This window comes from Monodon monoceros, unplaced genomic scaffold (assembly GCF_005190385.1).
Source record: "Monodon monoceros isolate NGI ecotype Baffin Bay Population unplaced genomic scaffold, NGI_Narwhal_1 Super_Scaffold_18, whole genome shotgun sequence".
NCBI classification, from domain to species: Eukaryota; Metazoa; Chordata; class Mammalia; order Artiodactyla; family Monodontidae; genus Monodon; species Monodon monoceros.
In genome coordinates, this window is record NW_021703774.1 from 115,495,463 (window position 1) to 115,521,373 (window position 25,911).

Sequence of the window (25,911 nt, forward strand, 5' to 3'; positions counted from 1 at the left end):
CTTCACACTGCTCACAATGGTCATCATCAAAAAATGTACAAACAATAAATGCTAGAGAGGGTGTGGAGAAAAAGGTTTCCTCCTACACTGTTGGTGGGAATGTAAATTGACACAGCCACTATGGAGGACAATATGGAGGTCCCTTAGAAAGCTAAAAATAGAATTACCATATGACCCAGAAATCCCACTACTGGGCATATACCCTGAGAAAACCATAATTCAAAAAGATACACGCACCACAATGTTCACTGCAGCATTGTTTACAATTGCCAGGACATGGAAGCAAGCTAAATGTCCATCAACACATGAATGGATAAAGATGATGTGGCACATATACACAATGGAATATTACTCAGCCATAAAAAGGAGCAAAATTGAGTTATGTGTACTGAGGTGGATGGACCTAGAGTGTCATACAGAGTGAAGCAAGTTAGTAAGAAAACAAGAAATATCGTATGCTAACACACATATATGGGATCTAAATAAATGGTACTGATGAAACTAGAGGCAGGGCAGGAATAAAGGTGCAGATGTAGAGAATGGACTTGAGGACAGAGAGGGGGAAGGGGAAGCTGAGACGAAGAGAGGGAGTAGCACTGACATATATACACTACCAAATGTATAATGGATGGCTAGTGGGAAGCTGCTGCATAGCACAGGGAGATCAGCTCGATGCTTTGTGACCACCTAGAGGGGTGAGATAGGGAGAGTGGGAGGGAGGCACAAGAGGGAGGGGGTGTGGGGATATATGTACACTTATAGCTGATTCACTTTGTTGCACAACAGAAGCTAACACAACACTGGAAAGCAATTATATTCCAATAAAGATATTTTAAAAAAAAACTGACCCTTACTCTTCAAGATGTCAATATCACAAAAGGCAAAGAAAGGCTGAGAAACTTTTCACTTTAAAAAAGTGTAAAGGGGCTTCCCTGGTGGCACAGTGGTTGACAGTCCGCCTGCCGATGCAGGGGACATGGGTTCGTGCCCCGGTCCGGGAAGATCCCATGCCGCGGAGCGGCTGGGCCCGTGAGCCATGGTCACTGAGCCTGCACGTCCGGAGCCTGTGCTCCGCAATGGGAGAGGCCACAACAGTGAGAGGCCCACATACCGCAAAAAAAAAAAAAAAAAAGTGTAAAGAAACATGACATTAAATACAATGCATGGTCCTTGACTGGATCATGTACCAGGAAAAAAAAAATACCATAAAGAACAGTATTAGGACAACTGAAAAAATGTGAATATAGGCTATATATAATATGCAGTTGATCCTTGAACAACATGGGTTTGAACTGTGAGGGTCCAGTTATGGGTGGATTTTTTTCAATAGTACAATAAATACCACAGTACTACGTGATCTGCGGTTAGTTGAATCTGCAGATATGGAACTGCAGATGCAAAGGAACTGTGGATGTGGAGGAACTAAATATTCAAAGGGCCAACAATAAGTTATATGCAGAATTTCCACTACACGCAGGGTTGGTGTTCCTGACCCCCATGTTGTTCAAGGGTCAACTTAATAATATTTTACCAATGTTAAATATCCTGAATTTTTAAATCATATTGTGGTTATGCAAGAGAACATCTTTGTTCTTAGGAGATATGCACTTTAGTATTTAGGTACTGCAACTTATTCTCAAATAGTTCAGTAAGGTAATAATAAGGACAATAATATGTGTGTGTGCTGTGTGTGGAAAGAGGCAGAATATGAGAATTCATTATACTATTCTTGCAACTTACTGTGTGAAATTTTTTCAAAACAAAAAGTTTAAAAACCTGATGCTACACATGTTTTAAACAACATATACACATAAAAATTACCTTTAAAGGATCCACGAGTTCCAAGGTATGTTTTAGGTATATTAAATTTGTTATCTTTGATTCAGCTGCATTAATCTATTAAGATAAAAATCCAAATGTGGACACCATAAATATTTAACACATTAATGGGTTTTCCTCTTGAACATTCTATACTTACATTTCCCATACATTTTTATTTATCAACCTAGGCAGGATAACAGCCTAGACAATGATTACAAATTACTGACCCATCATGATAAGCCTAATGCACTAGTCTCCTGTGAGTCTGACAGTGAGAAGAGTTCACCTCACTGTACCCAACTTTCATTTCTATATAAAACCCTTTGTGTCCAGCTTAACCCACAGTAGCAACAGGAGATACAATGCAATACTGACCAGCACTAAGAGACTAAGATTAATTTTAAAAGGCAGAAAAGACACTGATAAATGGATGATACTTGAAAAACTGAATCCAAACCTCCCAGATAGTTATAGAATTTCCGTCATCGGTTCCTGTTTATGCAAGTAAAACAATTTTCATAATTCCAGTGGTCCAAACTAATTATAGTTTTTCAAAATAAAGCAACATCAACATTCTAAATTTTATAAATGAATTTTTTGAAAATCAAATCATACCATCTCCAAAGCCAAACACTGGTACTAAACCTGGGGAAATGATGAATGTTTGTGAATGGACTAATTTACCAATACTGACAAGGAGTTTTAGGATATTACAATTATGATGTAATATGCTTGATATAGAGCTGTTTTATTTTTATTGAAATATAGTTGATTTATAATGTTATACTAGTTTCAAGTATACAGCAAAGTGATTCAGTTTTACATATATATAAATATATCAAGAATATATAAAGATTAAATAATATTTAATACATATTCTTTTTTTACATTCTCTTCCATTATAGGTTATTACAAGATATTGAGTATAGTTCCGTGTGCTATTATAAGTAGGCCCTTGCTGGTTTTCTATTTTATATATATTAATGTGTATATTTAAATCCCAAACTCCTAATTTATCCCTCTCCCTCTCCCACTTAGTAACCACAAGTTTGTTTTTTATGTTTGTGAGTCCATTTCTGTTTTGTAAATAAGTTCATTGTGTCATTCTTTGGATTCCACATAAGCGATATCATATGTATTTTTCTTTCTCTGTCTTGCTTACTTCACTTATCTTGATAATCTCTAGGTCCATCCATGTTGCAAATGGCGTAATTTCATTCTTTTTTATGGCTAATATTCCATTGCGTGTGTGTGTGTGTGTGTGTGTATGCGTGTGTATACATGACATCTTCTTTATCCATTCATCTGTTAATGGACACTTAGGTTGCTTCCATGTCTTGGCTACTGTTTTGTTTTTTTTTCTTTAAAATATTTATTTATTTATTTTTGGCTGCATTGGGTCTTCACTGTTGCACATGGGCTCTCTCTACCTGCAGCGAGTAGGGGTAACTCTGTTGCGGTGCATGGGCTTCTCATTGCAGTGCTTTATCTTGTTGCGGAGCACGGGCTCTAGGTGCGTGGGCTTCAGTAGTTGTGGCTTGCAGGCTCTAGAGCACAGGCTCAGTAGTTGTGGTGCACAGGCTTAGTTGCTCTGCGGCATGTGGGATTTTCCCGGACCAGGGCTCGAACCCATGTCCTCTGCACTGGCAGGTGGATTCTTAACCACTGTGCCACCAGGGAAGTCCCTTGGTGCATGTATCTTTTTTGAATTGTTTTTCTCCAGATATATGCCTAGTAGTGGGATTGCAGGATCATATGGTAGCTCTATTTTTAGTTTTTTAAGGAACCACCATACTGTTCTCCATAGCGGCTGTACCAATTCACATTCCCACCAACTGTGTAGGAGGGTTCCCTTTCCTCCACACCCTCTCCAGCATTTATTATTTGTAGACTTTCAATCATGGCCATTCTGACTGGTGTGAGGTGATACCTCATTGAAGTTTTGATTTCCATTTCTCTAATTAGCAATGTAATTAGCAATGTTCACGTGCTTTTTGGCCATCTGTATGTCTTCTTTGAGAAAATGTCTTTTTAGATCTTCTGCCCATTTTTTAAAAATATATTTATTTATTTATTTAGTCTGTGTTGGGTGTTAGTTGCGGCATGCAGGATATTTCACTGCAGCATGCAGGTTCTTCATCGCAGTGCACAGGCTTCTCTCTAGTTGTGGCGTGCGGGCTCCAGAGCACGTAGGCTCTGTAGTTGTGGTGCATGGGCTCCAGAGAGCATGGGCTCTGTAGTTGCGGCACACGGGCTCTCTAGGTGTGGCGTGCAAGCCTAGCTGCCCTGCAGCGTGTGCGATCTTAGTTCCTTGACCAGGGATCAAACTGGCATCCCCTGCATTGCAAGGTGGATTCTTAACCACTGGACCACCAGGGAAGTCCCATTCTGCCCATTTTTTTGATGGAGCTGTTTGTTTTTTGATATTGAGCTGTATGAGCTGTTTGTATGTTTTGGAGATTAATCCCTTGTCAGTTGCATCATTTGCAAATATTTTTCTCCCATTCTGTAAGTTGTCTTTTTTTTTTATGGTTCCCTTTACTGCACAAAAACTTTTAAATTTAATTAGGTCCCATTTATTTATTTTTGGTTTTACTTCCATTACTCTAGGAGATGGATCCACAAAGATACTGCTGTGATTTATGTCAAAGTGTGTTCTGCCTATGTTTTCCTCTAAGAGTTTTATAGTACCTGGTCTTACATTTAGGTCTTTAATCCATTTTGAGTTTATTTTTCTATATGGTGTTAGAGAATATTCTAATTTCATTCTTTTACATGTAGGTGTCCAGTTTTCCCAGCACCACTTATTATTAAAAGACAGAAGAGACTGTCTTTTGTGCATTACATATTCCTGCCTCCTCTGTCATAGATTAATTGACCATAAGTGTGTGGGTTTATCTCTGGGCTTTCTATCCTGTTCCATTGATCTATATATCTCTATTTTTGTACCAGTACCACACTGTTTTGATTACTGTAGCTTTGTAGTACAGTCTGAAGTCAGGGAACCTGATTTCTCCAGCTCCACTTTTCTTTCTCAAGATTGCTTTGGCTATTCGGGGTCTTTTGTGTTTCCATACAAAATTTTAAAAATTTTGTTCTAGTTCTGTGAAAAATGCCATTGGTAATATGATAAGGATTGCACTGAATTTGTAGATTGCCTTGGGTAGTATAGCTATTTTGACAATATTGATTTTTCCAATCCAAGAACATGGATATCTTTCCATCTGTTTGTGTCATCTTCAGTCTCTTTCATCAGTGTCTCATAGTTTTTGGAGTACAGGTCTGTTGCCTCCTTAGAAAGGTTTATTCCTGGTATTTTATCCTTTTTGATGTGATGGTAAATGGGACTGTTTCCTTAATTTCTCTTTCTGAACTTTCATTGTTAGTGTATAGAAATGCAACAGATTTCTGTGTATTACTTTTGTATACTACAACTTTAACAAATTCATTGATGAGCTCTAGTATCTTCAGGATTTTCTATGTCTGCTATCATGTCATCTGCAAACAGTGACAGTTTTACTTCTTCTTTTCCAATTTGGATCCCTTTTATTTCTTTTTCTTCTCTGATTGCCATGGCTAGGACTTCCAAAATGATGTTGAACAGAAGTGGTGAGAGTTGACATCCTTGTCTTGTTCCTGATCTTAGAGGAAATGCTTTCAGCTTTTCACCAGCTGTGGATTTGTCATATATGGCCTTTATAATATGTTGAGGTAGGTTCTCTCTATGCCCACTTTCTGGAGAATTTCTATCATAAATGGATGTTGAATTTTATCAAAAGCTTTTTCTGCATCTATTGAGATGATCACATGGTTTTGATTCTTCATTTTGTTAATGTGGTATCTCATACTGAATGATTTGTGGATACTGAAAAATCCTTGCATCCCTGGGATAAATCCCACTTGAATATGGTGTATGATCCTTTTAATGTACTGTTGGATTTGGTGTGCTAGAATTTTGTTGAGGATTTTTGCATCTATGTTCATAAGTGATACTGGCCTGTAATTTTCTTTCTTTATGGTATTGTTGTCTGGTTTTGATATCAGGGTGATGGTGGCTTTATAGAATGAGTTTGGAAGTGTTCCTTCCTCTGAAATTTTTTGGAATAGTTTCAGAAGGACAGCTGTTAATTCTTCTCTAAATGTTTGATAGAATTCCCCTGTGAAGCCATCTGGTCCTGGACTTTTGTTTGAGCGGAGTTTTTTAATCTCAGATTCAATTTCAGTACTTTTTGGGGTTTTTTGGGGTTTTTTTGTTTTTTGCGGTACGCGGGCCTCCCACCACTGCGGCCTCTCCCGCTGCGGAGCACAGGCTCTGGACGCAGAGGCCCAGCGGCCATGGCCCACGGGCCCAGCCACTCCGCGGCATGTGGGATCTTCCCGGACCAGGGCACAAACCCGTGTCCCCTGCATCGGCAGGCAGACCCTCAACCACTGTGCCACCAGGGAAGCCCAATTTCAGTACTTGTAACTGGTCTGTTAATGTTTTCTACTTCTTGCTGGTACAGTCTTGGGAGATTGTATCTTTCTAAGAATTTGTCCATTTCTTATCTTTCTAAGAATTTGTCCATTTCTTCTAGGTTGTCCATTTTATTGGCATATAGTTGCTTGTAGTAGTCTCTTATGGCCCTTTGTATTTCTGTGGTGTCGGTTGTAACTTCTTTTTCATTTCTAATTTTATTGATTTGAGCCCTCTCCCTTTTTTTCTTGATGAGTCTGGCTAAAGATTTATCAATTTTGTTTATCTTTTCAAAGAACCAGCTTTTAGTTTGGTTGATCTTTTCTACTGTTTCTTTGGTCTCTATTTCATTTATTTCTGCTCTTCCATTAACTTTGGGTTTTGTTTGTTCTTCTTTCTCTAGTTGCTCTAGGTGTAATGTTAGGTTATTTATTTGAGATTTTTCTTGTTTCCTGAGGTAAGCTTGTATTGCTATGAGCGATTTCTCTTTGAAGCCTCCTAACCTATATCCCCATTGCACAATACCTGGACTTTTCCAAGACTATATGGATCAATTTAGAAGAAATACTCAAATGAATGTTGTTAGCCCCAAAACAAGTTATCTCATGCTCTCTTATAATGAATTTCTGAAACTAACTGCAATATTAAAAATAAATAAAATTCACCGAACATAAGACAATTATCATCACTATTACTAAAGGAGAACATCTTCCAAAAATAGCCAAGATACTCTTGAAGAAGAACAGCATGGAACGACTAACTCTAATGAATATCAACTTATAATAGAGTAATTAAGAAACTGTGGTATCAGCACAAGGGCAGACAGAGAGACCAATGGTATAGAATAGAGTCTAGAAAGAAAATCATATATGGGCACTTGATTTATGACAAAGGTTGACTGTGGAGCAGTAGGCAAAGGAAAGTCTTCTCCATAAATGGTACCAATACGATTATGAATCTGTACAAGAAAAAATTAAATATGGCCCCTTCTTCACACCACATACAAATATCAATTCCAGGTGGACTGTAAATCTAAACATAAAACAATAAAGCATCTGGAATATAACAAAGAAGAATATCTTCATTACCTTGGATATTCTAACCAAACCTTTATAAGTTTCATAATTGATGATTTAGCACACATTAATCACAGGTTCAAACTAATGGCCAAGTTGTTTACATCTCCCCCATGGTCTGGTTTTTGTGGGCACACAAAAATCACATTACAAATACTCCAACCACAAATCCCACCATCTGTGTTTTGCTTCTTACTAAATAGGGGACGTTTTCACCTAACAAGTTCCTACTACTGCAGTAATTTAGGGTTTTGAAATATTTTCCCCCCAGTCTTCCACCTCCTGAGTAATCCTGGTACCTCCCCATGTAATTCTGCATGACGTACTTCTTTCTCTCAGGAATTGTAAGTAATAAGAATATCCTTTGGACTTCCCTGGTGGTGCAGTGGTTAAGAACCCACCTGCCAACACAGAGGACATGGGTTCGAGTCCTGGTCCGGGAAGATCCCACACGCTGCGGAGCAACTAAGTCCATGTGCCACAACTACTGAGCCTGTGCTCCACAACAGGAGAAGCCACCGCAATGAGAAGGCCGCACACCACAACAAAGAGTAGCCTCCACTCACCGCAACTATAGAAAGCCCGCACACAGCAACAAAGATGCAATGCAGCCAAAAATAAATATATAAATAAATTTAGATTAAAAAATATATATATATATATACATATAGCCTTTAAATGGCATTAGCCTCTCCATGTCATCACTCAGTGATCTCCATAAATTAAAATCCCATGGGTACAATCAAGACACTGGGGTAGGTAAAGAATTCTTAAGCAGAATACAACAAACACTAGCTATAAAGGAAAAAAATAAAGTAGACTACATTTAAATTAAAGACTTGTAATAAGTCAGACAGAGACAAATACCACATGATCTCACTTATACATGGATCTAAAAACAAACAAAAAACCAAACTCATAAATACAGGGAACAGATTGGTGGTTGCCAGAGTTAGGATGTGGGGGAGAGGCAAAATGGGAGAAGAAGGTCAAAAGGTACAAACTTCCAGCTATAAAATAAATAAGTCGTGGGGATGTAATATACAGCATGGTGACTATAGTTAATGACACTGTATTGCATATTTGAAAGTTACTAAGAGTGTAGATCTTAAAGTCCTCGTCACGAGAAAAATATTTAAAACTATGCATGGGGATGGATGTTAACTAGACTTACTGTGGTGATTGTTTCATAATATATACAAAATAATGAATCATAAAAAAAGAATTTCTATTCATCAAAAGACACCACTGATGCAGGATAGGTTCTCCAAAAACCAATTTTTAGAAACCAAATAATTTATTTGAAAAGTAATTCCAGGAAGTATAGGCAAGAAGAGTGGGGAAGTAAGAAGGCAAGGGAAGAACATCAATATAGGATGTAATGATGATCCGGTTACCAGTGTATGGTACCGTGGCTCAATCCTGCTGGAGACCTCTCAGAGATAGTGTAAAGTAAGCTTCAGAAACTACTTCCAGAGGTAAGGAAAATGGGGCATTTATTCACCAACTTCAGTTCAGTATTCATCAAGACCTATCACTGGGTCAGCAACTCCCTGATTACTCTCTAGTCTCTCCTGTGGCCAGAGAAAGTCCTCAGGCAGAAAGTTTCAGCTTGCTTGCAGTGAGATGCCATCCATACACAAAAGTGAATGCCAAGGGGATGTGGGTGGCACACCAACAATGTCTACCCCACAATACTGAACAAAAAAAGCCAATTTACAAAGTGGGAGAAGATATTCGTAACACAGAAGGAACTTATATAAACAGCTCTACAAATCATAAAAGATAACTCAATAGAAAAATGGGCAAGACCTTCACAAAAGAAGATAGTCAAATGGTCAATATACATATGAAAGGGTGTTCAACCTCATTAACAGGAAAATGCAAATAAAACCACAATGAAATACTACTATCTACCAACCACTATGGCTAAGATTTTTCAACTGACAATATCAGGTTTTGGATTAGAGCAATGGGACTTCTCATACCCTCCTGATGGGACTGTAAATTAGTACAATCATTTTGAAAAACATTTTGGCAAACATCATGTTTGCCAAAAGTTCAACTAAAGTTGAAGATACACCTCAAGACTCAGAAGTTCCATTCCTATGTACCCAGTAAAAATATGTCCAAAATTTTATTAAGAAGCAGGTATAAAATGATTAAGCAGTATTATTTCTAATTGCCAAAACCTGCCCACAACTCAGAAGTCCAACAACAGTGAACTGAATAATGGCATACTCATACAGTGGAATATTATATAGCAATGGAAATAAATGAGCTACAGCTACATGCAACAACATGAATAATCTTACAAACACAATGTTGGATAGAAGAAGCCAGATATAAAAAATACACACTGAATGATTCCTTATATTTAAAGTTTTTAAAAGAACAAGTAAAACTAAGTTATAAAGAAAAACAAAAAAGTAATTAATGAAAAGTGGTTTCTTTTTGGAGGGAGGTAGAGAATAATGAATAGGAAGGAACAGAAGGGGAGTTCTGAAGTACTGGCAATATCTGTTCCTTTACCTGAGTGGTCATCACATGGGTGTTCACTGTTGTAATGCCTGAATACATTTCTGGCTGTAATAATTGGGTATAACAATTGGATTCTACTGGCATCTAGTGGGTAGAAGCTATGAATACTGCTAAACATTTTAGAATGCACAGAACAGTAAAAGAATTATCCATCCCAACATGTCAACAGTGCCAAGTTTGAGAAATCCTGCTGTGGAGGAGTTGTCTTACTATATTTACACAGGTACTCTCTTAACCTCTTATATCACTAGTGATTTCCTGTTTCTTCTTTCTCTGTCTCTCCTTCCAATCTCTTCCTACCTTAATGGCTTTGAGAAAGTAAACAGCAATGAATCTTACAGTTGCAAGGTACTAAGTGTTGCCCATACCACATGAGCAGAGAGGCAGACCCTTCCCTAGGTGAGTACTCCAGATGAGTATCCAGCCCTGAATGACACCTTAACTGCAGTTTGTAAGACCCTAAGCAGAGAACCAAGCTAAGATATGCATAGACTCCTAACTGACAGAAACTGTGAGATAATAAATATGTGTAGTTTTAAGCTGCTATAGTTGAGGTCATTTGTTATGCAGCAATAGAACACTAATACAGTCTCTTTACAGCTTGCTTCTTCAAAGCCAAGAAAAGAGTTTCTTCGTGGAGAACTGGGAGAAAATTCTCTACTGGCCTTTTGCATGTCTTATGAGCAAAGGCACTGACCGCCTTTGTTCTGGACAGACTTTTCAAGGATGTTTATATAGTGAATAGCCTTGAAAGATATAGTGTCTCCTTCTACAGCAAAAGGCAGGTTTGCTTACAGTCTCAGAAGATAAAGATGGTGCCTCCCTGCATAATAGCAGGCAACTATGCTTACCGCCCATTATAAAAGATTCAGGTTCCCTAAGATCAGCAATTCTCTCCTGTAAAACTCTGTATGTGCAGGTACCACCTAGCCCTCTTCACATCGCCCTGTGGGAAAAGGAGCTTGGGGAATCAGTGCAAGAAAATGTTGATACTCTGGATATTGCTATTGTGGGTATAAAGTCCTTTCTCTCTGATCTAGGAGTCTGTGTCTTCTGTCAGCATTTATGAAACTGTGGCAGGCTAACTTGTTAGCTTGCAAGTAGGGTAGAATATCAGATACCTTACAGTTCCTGATAATACTATGCTGTAATTGCTTTTTTTTAACCAAAATCTCAAAATGAATTATAAATTCCTTTGGGTTAGAGATTCACTTCTTACTGTATCCCTAGCACTCATTACAATGCTTGGTAAAATAACTTGTTGAATTAATTAAAGAAGGAGCCATGTACTACATACTCTATATGGCAGTCTGAAATCAATTGGAAAAAATTAAAAGTTATTCAAAACAAAGCAAAGAAACTTGGGTAAAAACTTGAAAAAAATTCTTTGATATCAAAGTTTTCAAATGTTGCAGGAAGTATTTTGGATGTTTATAATGGAAAACACAAACATTCTTAATGCAATACATTAAATTGTAAGGTTATAAACACTGCATAAAAAGAAAAGACATTTGGATTAATTAAAATAATAAATTTAAGTTTTATTCTCAATGAATACTTATGATCAGAAAATATGCATTTTATAAAATCAATATTCTTAAAGAGAAAAAATGAGAATTCACCTTAGGCAAACAATTCCATACTGGAAATTTTCAGAGAACATTTAGTTCATTCAGAAGCTTAAGCCAATCATAAAATTCAGCCAAAAGAACATTTAGTTCATCCACAAGCTTAAGCAAATAATGCAATTTAACCAGCACAAGTCTGAACTAATTTAGTAAATATCATATTTAATTAAGATATATATATATGCTTATATTAAATGAAGGAAAAGCCTCATTTAAAATATATCTCCAGATGGTTAAGGAAACAGCAACTGAGAAACAGTATAAGGAATACTGAAATTCATGAATTATGTATCAGGTCAATATATTGTACATCTCATCTGAAAAGTACTTTTTTTACTTTATATTTTTCCTTTTTTTAAAATGTTTTATTGGAGTATAGTTGATTTACAACGTTGTGTTAGTTTCAGGTGTGGAAAGTATTTTTTAAAAAGCCTCCACAAAGGACAGATGTGCTGGTTAAGTAAAAAATGTACAGCTATGACTGATCCCTCCAAAACTAAAAAGGGTGGGAAGTAACACTGGCCCATAAAAACCTTATGGAGCTAGTTACAGATTGCCTTTTCTAGACTGGAAAAAAGATTCCAGATTCTCAGTTTACAGAATTACCTTACACTTAGCCCACTGGGCTTTTCTAAAATCTGACAGTCAAACTGATTACAGCAGCTGGTTTTTTAATCACAGATATTTCCCAGAGAGCTAGTTGGCTAAATTGATATTCCTTTCTTAATATAACCAGAAACAGTCTAATGCAAAAACATGTACAGCTGATCCTTGAACAACACAGGTCTGAACTGCATGGGTCCACTTAAATGCAGATTTTTTTCAATAAATGCACATATGTATCGGAGATGTATTTTCTCTTCCTTATGATTTTCTTAATAATGTTTTCTTTTCTCTAGCTTACTTTATTGTACGAATACAGTATAAAAATATATAACATACAAAATATGTATTAATCAGCTGTTTATGTTATCAGTAAGGACTCCAGTCAACAGTAGGCTATCAATAGTTAAGTTTGGAGGAAGTCAAAAATTATATGAGGATTTTCAATTTGCAGGGGGTCAGCACCCTTCAGCCTCATGTTGTTCAAGGGTCAATGGTATATTACTAATTCTTATAGCCAGAGAAACTAAATCATGAATATGTATGACTGTGTAATACTACACATTACACAAGGTGACAACAAAGAGACTGCTCTCAGGTATAATCTGATAATTAATTCTTTCCTATAATAAAATATTACCTGAATCTAATGATGAGGAAACATCAGACAAACCCAAATTGAGCGAAAATACATACCCGTAATTTTCAAGTGTCATGGTCATGACTGAAGACTAAATAGATATGAAAACTAAAGGCAATGCTTGATTCTTAACTGAATCCTTTTTCTATAAAGGGCATTGTTGGCGGGACTTCCCTGGTGGTCTAGTTGTAAAGAATCCACCTTACAATGCAGGGGACGCCAGTTCTATCCCTGGTCAGGGAACTAAGATCCCACATGCCGCAGGGCAACTAAGCTCGTGCACGCCTCAACTAGAGAGCCTGCATGCTGCAAACTACAGAGCCCACACGCTCTGGAACCCGCGTGCCATAACTACAGAGCCCACATGCCCTGGAGCCTGCATGCCACAACTAGAGAGAAGCCTGTGCATCGCAACAGCCTGTGCGCCACAACAAAAGATCCCGCATGCCTCAACAAAGATCCCACATGCCACAACTAAGACCCGACGCAGCCAAAAATTTAAAAAATAAATAAATAATAAATACATCTTAAAAAATAATAATAAGGGATATTATTGACAAAACTGGAAAAACTTGAATGAGGTCTGAGGATTAAATGTTATTAAATGGTATTATCATTAATTTCCTTATTTTGAAGGTTTACTGTGGTTGAATAGGAAAATATCCTTGTTGTAAGAAATACTAATGTATTTGAGAGTGACAGAGCATCATGTCAGCAACTAACTCTTAAAATTTTCAGGAAAATAAGTTCTTTGTAATGTACTTGCAAATTTTCTGAAGATTTGAGATTTTATTTAATTTTTATTTTCACTTTCTAAAGATGCTGAAACCAAAAGGTCTTACATGCTTCCAGAGAATGGAGGGGGAAAATATGTCAGTCATATCCAAAATTCAGGAGTCTCAATGGTTTCAACTTCTCAATAGGAACATTATAAGCTACAAGACAGTGGGGAAATGCCTCCTAAACTCTGAAGAAAAATTACTTCCTGACGAATTCTATTTTCAGCAAAACTATCAATCAATCATGAGGAAATGAGAAAACATTTTAGACATATAAAGTCTCACTCTTTCTCAAAAAGTTACTAAAAACTGTGCTCCATGAAAAGAAGAGAGTAAGTGAAAACAGAGGAAGACTTGGGATATAAAAAACAAGAGATCCAGGACTTCCCTGATGGTCCAGTGGTTAAGAATCCGCCCTCCAATGCAGGGGATGTGAGTTGGATCCCTGGTCGGGGAACTAAGATCCCACATGCTGAGAGGCAACTAAGCCCATGCACCACAACTACTGACCATGTGAGCCACAACTAGAGAGAAGCCCATGTGCTGCAACAAGGAGCCCACACGCCACAGCGGAGGATCCTGCGTGCTGCAGCTAAGACCCAATGCAGCCAAAAATAAAATAAATAAACAAACATTTTTTTAAAAAAAGAGAGATCCAACACAGGAAAGACAAACAATGATGATGAAGAGAAATCTGGGGTCATAGCTGTATACTAGCGAAAGAGAGGTAACCAATCCAGATTGGAACAAGTTTGAAACCTGTGGGAGAGACATCTTCCAGAGGTTGAAATTGACTGAGTACCTGAAGTGAATGAATGAATACTGAGAGGATATTTAGAATATACTGAAAGGATATTTATATAATTGGTGAAAATGTCTATGCTTGAATTAGTGAAAGTACAAGGTAAACCACACACAAAAAAAGTTATTAATTCTGGGGGAAAAATGTGAAAAGTTGTGCATGCTCAGTTCTGTGTAGCATGGATAGTCATAATCATTTTGATCTAACTAAAATTATGTTATAACCTTACTGGGTGAGGGGAAGTAGGGAAGTGTCCATGTTTATAGAAGGAAAAGGAAAGAAAGCTAAATAGTCATCCTTCTGGAAGGGAATTAACATGTAATATCAAAGGACATACGAAGAAAATGAAAAGACAGCCCAATAAATGGTAGAAAATATTTGTAAATCATATATACAATAAGGGACTTATATCCAGAATATATAAAGAACTCTTACAACTCAATAATAAAATGACAATCCAATCAAAAATTAGCAAAGGATATGAGTAAACACTTCTGCAAGGAAGATATACAAATGGCCAATAAGCACAAGAAAAGGTGCTCAACATCATTAGTCATATCAGCGAAATGCAAATAAAAACCACAAGAGACTACTTCATACCCACTAGGATGACTAGAATCAAAAAGTCAGATAATAACAAATGTTGGCAAGGATGTGGAGAAATTGGGACCCTCATAGACTGCTGGTGGAAATGTAGAACGATAGTCACTTTGGAAAACAGTCTGGCAGTTTTTCAAACAATTAAACATAGAGTTACCATATGAGCCAGCAATTCCACTCTAGGTATAGATCCAAGATAAACAAAAACTTACATCCACACAAAAACTTGTATATAAATATTCATAGCAGCATTATCAATAATCAAAAGTGCAAACAACTCAAATGTTCATCAACTGATGAACAGATAAACAAAATGTGCTATATCTATACAATGGAATATTATTTATCAATAAAAAGAATCAGGGCTTCCCTGGTGGCACAGTGGTTGAGAGTCCGCCTGCCGATGCAGGGGACACGGGTTCGTGCCCCGGTCCGGGAAGATCCCACATGCTGTGGAGTGGCTGGGCCCGTGAGCCGTGGCCGCTGAGCCTGTGCGTCCGGAGCCTGTGCTCCGCAACGGGAGAGGTCACAACAGTGAGAGGCCCACGTACCGCAAAGAAAAAGAAAAAAAAAAGAATCAAATATTGATGTATGCTACAATATGAATTAACCTGAAACATTATGCTAAGTGAAAAAAGCCAAACATAAGAGACTATATATTGTGTGATTCTATTTATATGAGATGTCAAGAATAGGCAAATCTAAAGGAACAGATAGATTAGAAATGCCAAGCACTGGGGGGAAGAGGATTGGAAGGGATGGAAAGTGATTGCTAACAGGTACAGCGTTGCTTTTTGGGGTGATGAATACGTTCTAAAATTGACTGTAGTGTTTGTTGTACAACGATGAATATACAAAACATGGTTAAATTGTATACTTCAAACGGGTGAAGTGTATGCTTTGTGAATTCTACCTTGATAAAGCTGTTATATTTTAAAAAATCAACTGTGTGATATATGTAGAAATAAAATATATGACAATAGCCCAGTGGGAGGAATGGGGGGAATGGCAGCATACTACCATAAGGTTTTCTTTTTCAGCTTTACTGAGGTATAACTGACATATAAAATTGTAAGATATTTAAAGTGTACATTGTGGTGATTTGATGTACATACACATTGCAAAAGGATCCCCCCATCTAGTTAATTAACGCATCCATCACCTCACATATTTATCTTTCTTTTTGTATGTGAGAACATTTAAGATTTACTCTCTTGGCAAATTTCAATTATACAATACAGTGTTATAAACTATAGTCACCATGTTTTATATTTGATCTGCAGATCTTATTCATCTTATAGTTGAAAGTTTGTACCCTTTAACCAACTTCTTCCTATTTCCCTGATCTGCAAGCCCTGGCAACAACTTTTCTACTCTTTCTGTGAGTTTGCTTTTTTTTTTTTTTTTTTTTTTTTAGATTTCTCATACACGAAACCATGCAGTATTTATCTTTTTCTGTCTGGCTTATTTCACTTAGCATAATGCCCTCAATGCTACCCCTGTTGCCACAAATGGAAGTATTTCCTTCTTTCTCATGACTGCATAATATTCCAGTGTGTGTCTGTGTGTGTGTGTCTGTATCTTGGCTATTATGAATAATGCTGCAATGAACATGGGAGTGCAGATATCTCTTCGACATCCTGCTTCTATTTCATTTGGATATATACTTAGAAATGGGATTGCTAGATCATATGGTAGTTCTATTTTTTTAATTTTTTGAGGAACTGCTATACTCTTTTCCATAAATTTAGCTGCACTAATTTACATTCCATCAATAATGCACAAGGGTTCCTTTTTCTCCACATTCTCACCAACACTTGCTATCTTACATCCTTTTGATGACAGGCATTCTAAAAAAGTGATATCTCATTGTGGTTTTGATTTGCATTTCCCTGATGATTAGTGATGCTGAACACCTTTTCACGCACCTGCTAGTCATTCATATGTCTTCTTTGGAAAAATATCTATTTGGTTCCTCTGACCATTTTTTAATCAGATTGTTTATTTTTTTGCTATTGAGTTATATGAGTTCTTTATATATTTTGAATATTAACTCCTTATCAGATATATGATTTGCAAATATTTTCTCCAATTCTGGAGTTACATTTTAATTTTATTGGTTATTTCTTTTGCTGTGCAGAAGTTTTTTAGTTGGATATACTCCCAACTTGTATTATTTTTGCTTCTGTTGCCACTACTCTATGGTTCTTATACCACATGTGAAGTGACATAATATTATTTGAAGGTAGACTGAAGTCAGCTAAAGATGTAATCAATAAACCTGAAAGCAACCATTAAAATAACAAAACAATGAGTTCTATCCAATAAATCAACAGAGGAGTAAAATGAGATCATAAAAAATATTCAATTAATCCAAAAGAAGGCAGAAGAAAAGGAAAAGAAAGCAAATAGAAAAAAAGTACCATGATGGCAGATTTAAATCAAAACATATCAATAATCTCATTAAGTACAAATGAAATAAACACCCTAATTAAAAGTAAGATATTCTGGGAATTCCCTGGTGGTTCAGTGGTTAGGACTCTGTACTTTCACTTCTGAGGTTGTAGGTTCAAATCCCTGGTGAGGGAACTAAGATCCCACAAGCTGCGTGGCCAAAAAAAAAAAAAGAAGAAGAAGAAACAGGTAAACTGAATAGCATCATATCTATTAAATATTTAAGAAGTTGAATTTAGAGTCAAAAACATTCCTACAAAGAAAATTCCAAGTTTTAATGGCTTCATTTGTGAATTCTACAGAACATTTAAGGAAGAAATAGTATCAGTTCTACACAAACACTATGAGAAAATTGAAGAGGAAGGAATGCTTCTAACCTCATTGTATGAAACCAACTAATTTTGTTCCAGACATCAGTTGTTCTAGGTTACCTCTCATTTGCATATATTGAATTTTAAGGTGTTTCAATTATTTAAGGAAACTTCCAATTCTCTGCCTGCCCAACAGCCAAAACTTTTCCATATAATGTTTTTATTGTAAATGAACCTTAAGAGCAATTATCTCTACAATATGGAAAGGCTTCTTAAACATCGATAAGCCTTCAATGGATCTGCAAAGTAATCAAATTTTAAATCAAATTTTACTGATGTACAAGACGTCTTTCCTTTTTAAGCACACGAGCAAAAATATACAGGTGACCCTTGAACAACATGGGTTTGAATGGTGCGGGTCCACTCATAGGTGGATTTTATTCAAAAAATACAGTATGACACAATCCAGTTGCAGAACCCTCCTATGCAGAGGGCTGACTGTAATGTTACACACCTGCGTGGGTTTTCAACTGTATGGGGGGTGGGGAGGGGGACACTCCAAACCCTGCATTGTTCAACAGTCAACTGTACATGTATTTCATTAAAGTAAATATTTTTCAATTCACCTTAAATGGAAGAATGAAAACCATCTATTACTTTCTTTATAGAATGTGCCTATAGGCACTAAGTATTTACTTATTATTTTTTTAATAGATCTTTATTGGAATATAATTGCTTCACAATACTGTGTTAGTTTCTGTTGTACAATAAAGTGAATCAGCCATATGCATACATAAATCCCCATATCCCCTCCCTCTTGAGCCTCCCTCCCACCCTACCTATCCCATCCCTCTAGGTCATCGCAAAGCACCAAGCTGATCTCCCTGTGCTATGCAGCAGCTTCCCACTAGCTAACTATTTTACATTTGGTAGTGTATATATGTCGATGCTTCTCTCACTTCATCCCAACTTACCCTTCCCCCACCATGTTCTCAAGTTCATTCTCTATGTCTACCTCTTAATTCCTACCCTGCCACTAGGTTCATCAGTACCACTTTTTTTTTTTAGATTCCACATATATGTGTTAGCATACAGTATTTGTTTCTCTCTTTCTGACTTACTTCACTCTGTATGACAGACTCTAGGTCCATCCACCTCACTACAAATAACTCAATTTCGTTTCTTTTTATGGCTGAGTAATATTCCATTGTATATATGGCACTAAGTATTTAAATTTGTAAAATATCCAAAGACTTTGTTTCATTCCTAAATGTTAAGCATATTTGAAAACTAATCAAACTTCACATAATGATCACCTTTTAAAGGACCTTTGGAACTAAAACAATTTTTCTCTATTTATTAAGCAAATTATTGTCATCTAAGGTTTTTGAAAACTATATCCAAATTCTTTAAGTAAATATTTGATAAATGAAAATATACCAATTCCTCACCTAAGAAACTTTTAATTTTAAATATATCATATATGATAATACACTGAGGAAAAAAGTTTCCTTTAAAAAGGTATAATACTCCAGATATTAATAATGACGTACATTTCCAAAAGATTTTCATATTTTCCAATTGTTACATCATATTAAGACAAGTTATATCACATAAGGTATAACAATATAACATATAATTTGTACATAAACATACCGTGTCTTGCTTTGGAATTTGGACTAAAACAGAAAGAAGCTGCTCTGTATCAAGAAATCTTGCTAAAACTGAAACAAACAAACAGAAACTATGAGCAGTTAAACTTTGTTACATTTTTTAAATATACACTATGTAAAATATTATCCTCAAGTAATAGAACAGAACAGTTTTACCTGAAAATATTACTTGTTTGAATTATCTTCACCTATCTTACATTTACCAGGAGTAAACTAATAAATTCTAGTGGTCTTTTCCTAATTTTGATTACTCAGAACTTGTCTTCAAATTTTGCCACTGTTGATCACCCCTTCCTTCTTGAAACTCTACTTCTCTGACTTTTAGATGTTGCTTATCATAATTTTCTTCCCACCTTTTTGACTTCTTACTTTTCTACATGATACTTAAAAGATCAGAGAAGATTAGTTTGAAAGCATAGTTCAACCACTAACCATATAACCTTCCAAAAGTTACATAACTTCTCTGAACTTTAGTTGTTCTCATCTTTTAAATGTGGATAATAACATCTTCCTCCTAGGGTTGTAGTGAGGATTAAGTGCAATAATATGTGCATAGGAGTACCTTGCACATACCAGAGCTCAAAACTGTTATTTTATTCTTCTCAACTCATTTTCCAGCTTCAAGTACACTATAAAAGTATATGTACAGATAATTGGAATCTATCCCTTTTAAATGTCCCCAGGTGTTTTTTTCTTTACCTTAAACTATAGTAACTATTTCTTAATGACTCATGGTTATTATCATCATTGTAATGTGTGATCTCAAAAGTTTTTGTGTAAACGTATTGATACTTTCACAAAGTGGCCCCAAATTGTTATCCTTTAAAAAAAAGAACTAAATACAAAAATTTTATGTCACTTCTTTCTTGTTCAAATTTTTGATGTTCTTCAGTTTGCCTACCTCTAGAGCTGTGCCTCTTTCTAAATTACCACTTCTATGGTAATTATGTTAAAACTGTGGTTAAAAAATTAGAGTAAATAGGCTGAGTATACTATTATATTATACTACCATGACATTTTATATGTGAGTCCACTAGTCAGACTCTCTTAAGCCCTCACATAGATTGGCCTTTCTCTTTTTCAGTCTCTTCCTTCTTCCTCTCCCCAAATCTACTGTAACAAACAAACAATGTTTCTAAAATAAGGATTTGACCATATATATTACTCTCTTGGTTTAGAATCATCACCTCCCTATTGATTTCAGGATAAAATCCAAACTTCTTAGCATTATATAAAGGCTTTTCATAAACCAGCCTCAATTCTCATTTCCTGCCATTCCCCAAGGCTTCAAGTCATAAATAACTACTGGCCATGCCTTAAATACAGCAAGTTCTTTTGTAACAATGTAAGTATAACTGCAGAAGCTTATGTTAACTCTATCCTCCTCAACTTCCCAGAAAAAGAAGTGTACCCTAGAAAGTAATGACTGCTCAGGATCACAGCAGCACCCATACCGGATCTTTATCCCAGCCACTGCATCCAAAAAACATTTTTGTTACCCCTATGCACATCAACATACCTTGCTCAGGCATGTTCCCTTTGTCTTGAGTATCATTTCTAGAATTCTCCTGTTGTCAAAATCCTACTCATTCCCTTAAGAGAGCTAAAATATTATCTCTGTGAATCCTGGATACTATATTTATCCCAGCTCCCTCCTCTATGTTTCCACAAAATATTAAATTATTATTGTGTTTTTCACACTGTATCATATTTATTTATTTAGAGTTCTGTGTCTCTAACATGAATGTAAGATCCCTGAGGACAAAAACTTATAACTTAATCTTCATGTTTTCATCCCTATTGTAGAATGCCTACAAGAAAGTACGTACTGTACTTTTTATGAGGTTCACATTCTCATTATTACATGTTAAGATAAATTATATACTGTCAAGATAAAGAAAATATAGAAATATTTAACATTTGTAGATGCCAATTTAAAACTTTCTATTATAAGGAATTATAAAACTTAAAATATATGAAAACTAAAGCTTCAAATAAAATCCAAGTTTTTCATTAAAATCTCATCATATAGAACATTATAATCTTTGGAACAACAGAATACAATTTTCAACATGTTTAATAATAAATCAATAGCTTAACAAATATGAACACCCATTATGTTCTAGACTCATATGGGAATCATCCAACAAAACATTCACTTACAATACTGTAAGATAAGTGCCATAACAAGATACTATAGACAACATATAGAAAAGATACCTAACATAGACTTGGGGAGTCAGAGAGGCTTCTAGAAGAAGTGACATCTAAACTAGGATGGTAAAAGATATGAACTGCAGTTGGCTAAAGAGTAGCTTGGGAGAAGAGGTTACAGAGAAGAAAGAGAAAAGATTCTAGACAGAACACTCTTTGACATGAATGGTCAATATTTTTTTGGATCTGTTTCCTAAGGCAAAGGAAATAAAAATAAACAAATAAGACCTAATGAAACTTAAAAGCTTTTGCACAGCAAAGGAAACCACTGACACAATGAAAAGACAGTCTACTGAATGGGAGAAAATATTTGCAAATGATATACCCGGGAAGGGGTTAATATCCAAAATATATAAACAGCTCAAATAATTCAATATCAAAAAAACAAATAATCCAATTAAAAAGTAGGCAGAAGACCTGAATAGACATTTTTCCAAAGAAGACATACAGATGGCCAACAGGCACACGAAAAGATGCTCAACACTGCTAATCATCAGAGAAGCGCAAATCAAAACCATGATGAGATATCGCCTGACAGCTGTCAGAATGGCTATCATCAAAAAGACCACAAATAACAAATGTTGGCAAGGTTGTCAAGAAGAGGGAACCTTCATACACTGATGGTGGGAATGTAAATTGGTGCAGTCACTGTAGAAAACAATATGGAGGTTTCTCAAAAAACTAAAAATAGAACTACCATATGACTCAGCAATTCTACTCCTGGGTATATATCTGAAAAAAACAAAAACACTAATTTGAAAAGATGCATGCACCCCAATGTTCACAGCAGCATTACTGACAATTGCCAAGATATGGAAGCAACTTAAGTGTCCATCAACAGATGAATGAATAAAGAAGATGTGGTATATGTGTGTGTACATATATATGGAATACTACTCAGCCATAAAAGAAGGATGAAATTTTGCCATTTGCGAAAACATGGATGGGTCCTGGAGGGTATTATGCTTAGTGAAATAAGTCAGGCAGAGAAAGACAAACACTTATACATGGAATCTAAAAAATAAAACAAACGAAAGAGTATAGCAAAACAGAAACAGACTCACAGATACAGAGAACCACCTAGTGGTTAACAATGGGGAGAGAGTAGGGAGGAGGGTCAAGAAAGGGGTAGGGGATTAAGCGGTACAAATTACTATGTATAAAATAAGTGAGCTACAAGGATATATTATACAACATAAGGAATATAGTCATTATTTTGTAATAACTTTAAATGGAGTATAATCTATACAAATTTTGAATCATTATGTTGTACAACTGACACTAATATTGTAAATCAACTATACCCCAATGGAAATAAATTAAATTAAAAAAAATTTTAAAAGCCAGAACATGAGACAGGATATGTTCAAGTAACTAAAAGAAGTTCAATTATACTAGAAGGCAGAATGACAAGTGACGAGTAACAAGAGATGCTGTGGGAGATGATAAAGAAATAGCCATCCAGAAGAGTTTGGATTTTATCCTAAAAGTAATGAGAAGAGACTGAAGGATTTTATGCAAGTGGATATGTGGTAGCCCCACAAAGATGTCCACATCTTAATCCCTGGAACCTCTGAATATGTTATCTGGTAAAGGGGACTTTGAAGATGGGATTAAGTTAAGCATCTTGAAATGGAGAGATTATTCTGGATTATTTGTTAGTCCCAAAGTAATCACAAGGGTCCTTATAAGAAGGAGGCAGGGAAATTCCCTGGCAGTCCAGTGGTTAGGGCTCTGTGCTCTCACAGCCGGGGCCCCAGGTTCTATCCCTGGTCAGGGAACTAAGATCCCACAAGCTGCGTGGCCAAAAAAGAAAAAAAAAAAAAGAGGGAGGTAGGAGGATCAGTCAAAGAGAGAAGATATAAGGACAAAAGCAGAGGTCAGAAAGTAGAGAAGAAACTATTCTGCTGGCTTTGAAGATGGAGGAAGGGCCATAAGCCAAGGAATGTAGATGGCCTCTAGGAACTGGAAAGGCAAGGAAACAGTTTTGCCCCTAGAGCCTCCAGAAGAAACGGTGGACCTGCTAACACATTGATTTTAGCCCAGCAAAACTGATTTCTGACTTCCAGAACTGTAAGATAATAAATTCATGTTGTTTTAAGCCACTAAATTTGTGGTACTTTGTTACATCAACAACGAGAAACTAATGAAGAGTAATATGCTCAGATTTATATTTTCAAAAGATCTCTCAGGCTCTCATATAGAGAAGAGACTGTAAAGAACAAGACTGGAGGAGGAAGCCAAACAGAAGGCTGCTGCAATAAATCAGATTATAGATAAATGGTACCCCAGGCTGGAGCAGCAGCATTGGGAATAGAAGCTAAACATGCAAGAGATATATAGAAAAGAGACTTTGCAAAATTTGATGATTAATTTCAGGGAAGGGAAGTGTCAAGAATGACTTCCAGGTATCTGGTTTGGTAAACAGCTTGGATGTAGAGCTATTCTCTGAAATCAGAAGGGATTGATTTAGAAGGGAAGATGGCACAGTCTGGACACATTAAATGTGAGGTGATTAAGGAACATCTAATAAGTGCTCAGTAGGCAATAAGATATATGGGGCTGAAGGTCTATAGAGATATCTGGACATGAGATGTAAATTTGGAAGTTACGAATACGTGAATGATAATTATAAGACCAAGAAGGTGGGTAAATCATATAATAAGAATATACAGGGTAAAAAGACAACCCAGGACATACCTTTGAAGAGCCATAGCATTTAGGGAACGAGCAAAGGAAAACAAGCCTAAAAAGAAGACTCAGAAGTCATTCTCACTTCCATTTGAAAGAAAGGACTCTGGGGTTTTTACTCTGTTACCTGATCAATGACAGAGCTTTCTGAAGACATTCCAAGACAGTATACAGTCCTGTAGTCTATTTGGAAATAGTAAAGATAACATTACAAGGGAGATACCCCATTGGTTTTGACTGGATAGTCACAAACTCATTAAAGAAATGAGTGACAGAGCTTAAAAAAAGGGAAACTCCAAAGAAATAGGAAGAAAACTAGGAAACTGTATAATCACAGAAGCAAAGAAAGGCAGTAATTCAATAAGGAGAGATTTTTGGCAGCATCAAAGAAGTTGGATTTCAAATAGGAGAACTAATATGTGTCCATTAAATTTAAAAACAATGAGACTATGGGTGAATGTTTTAGGCTGGGTGCTCCAGAAGCAGAGGCTGAGATGAAGATTCATGTGCAAGTAATATATTAAGAATTTGCTTCCACGAGAAACCAATAAAGAAGACAAGAAGGACAGGAAAGAGAAAAAAAGCCAAACAAAAGTATAATTTCAGGCAAAGTCCTATGGAAGGTAACTTCAACCGATCCTGTAGAAGGCTTGTGGACTTTAAGTTACATTCATGGTTTTTGCCAAAACAGTGTGAGACAGCTGGGCTTTCATACTCCCACAACATTCAGTCATTTAAGGTCCACAAGGCACTTTTGGCACTCCGTGCCTGAGAGCAAAGCCCTCTAATAGCCTGAGGGCAGGCCTCTAAAGAGAGTCCAGGTATAGGCCATTAGAAGCAAAAGCACACATAGCAGGGAAAAGGGGCACAAAGAAAGGTAAAAGAGACCCAAGAAGATCTGGACAGAGAACCAACAATATCTGCTATAGTGACCTTGACAAGAGCAGTCTCAGTGCAGGAGTCAGCACAGAGACAAGGCTGATTGATTAAGATGTAGTGATGAACAGAAGATAGTGTGTGCAGAAAATTTGTTTTTCAACAAGATGTTTAATGGAAGAAGAGAGATAAGGTGTTGCTGTGAACAAGGCTGACCAGTTAAAAAGTGGCCTTTTTGTACCTTTCCCAAAGCCTCACAAAATACACAGGAATATATAGAAAAAAATGAATATACAAAACAACATTGGAAATGCAGAGGCACAGTCAGTATAATGTCAGAATTTTGAAGAAATTATATTAATTAAAAGGTATTTAGAATTGGACTTAGGAAAACCTAAAGGCTGTAAATGCCTTCTAGATTTTCAAGTACCACTCCCGTTTAGACCTCCAGAGCAACAGGAGGGGAGGTTGGGGAAGTGAGGTTATGGAAGACAGATCAAGTTGCTAGAAACCAGGAATTGGACTCGGATCAGTGCATATAAACTGCCCCTCCACCTACAGATTTAAAAAGAAAATTGCACTGCCATGCCAGTGAACAGATGCCAAGGGCAATTCTCTTACCTCATGTTATGAGTTGGATTGTATCCCCCAAAAAGAAACTTTGAAATTCTAAACCCTAGTATCTGAATGTGATATTACTTGGAAATTGGACCTTTGCTGATGTCATCAAGTTAAGATAAGGTCAT

The 25,911-nt window shown here is 36.4% G+C and overlaps 1 protein-coding gene across 1 annotated transcript in view; it reads right to left on the minus strand.

The window, feature by feature from the left end:
• MSH4 (mutS homolog 4) overlaps nt 1–25,911 on the minus strand; it is a 96,207-nt gene that overhangs the window by 50,250 nt on the left and 20,046 nt on the right. Inside the window, exons 8-9 of the mRNA XM_029229791.1 lie at nt 19,368–19,435; nt 1,822–1,896 (exon numbers count right to left, since the gene is read on the minus strand). Of these exons, the coding sequence (XP_029085624.1) occupies nt 1,822–1,896; nt 19,368–19,435 (143 nt within the window). The remainder of the gene's footprint in view (nt 1–1,821; nt 1,897–19,367; nt 19,436–25,911) is intronic.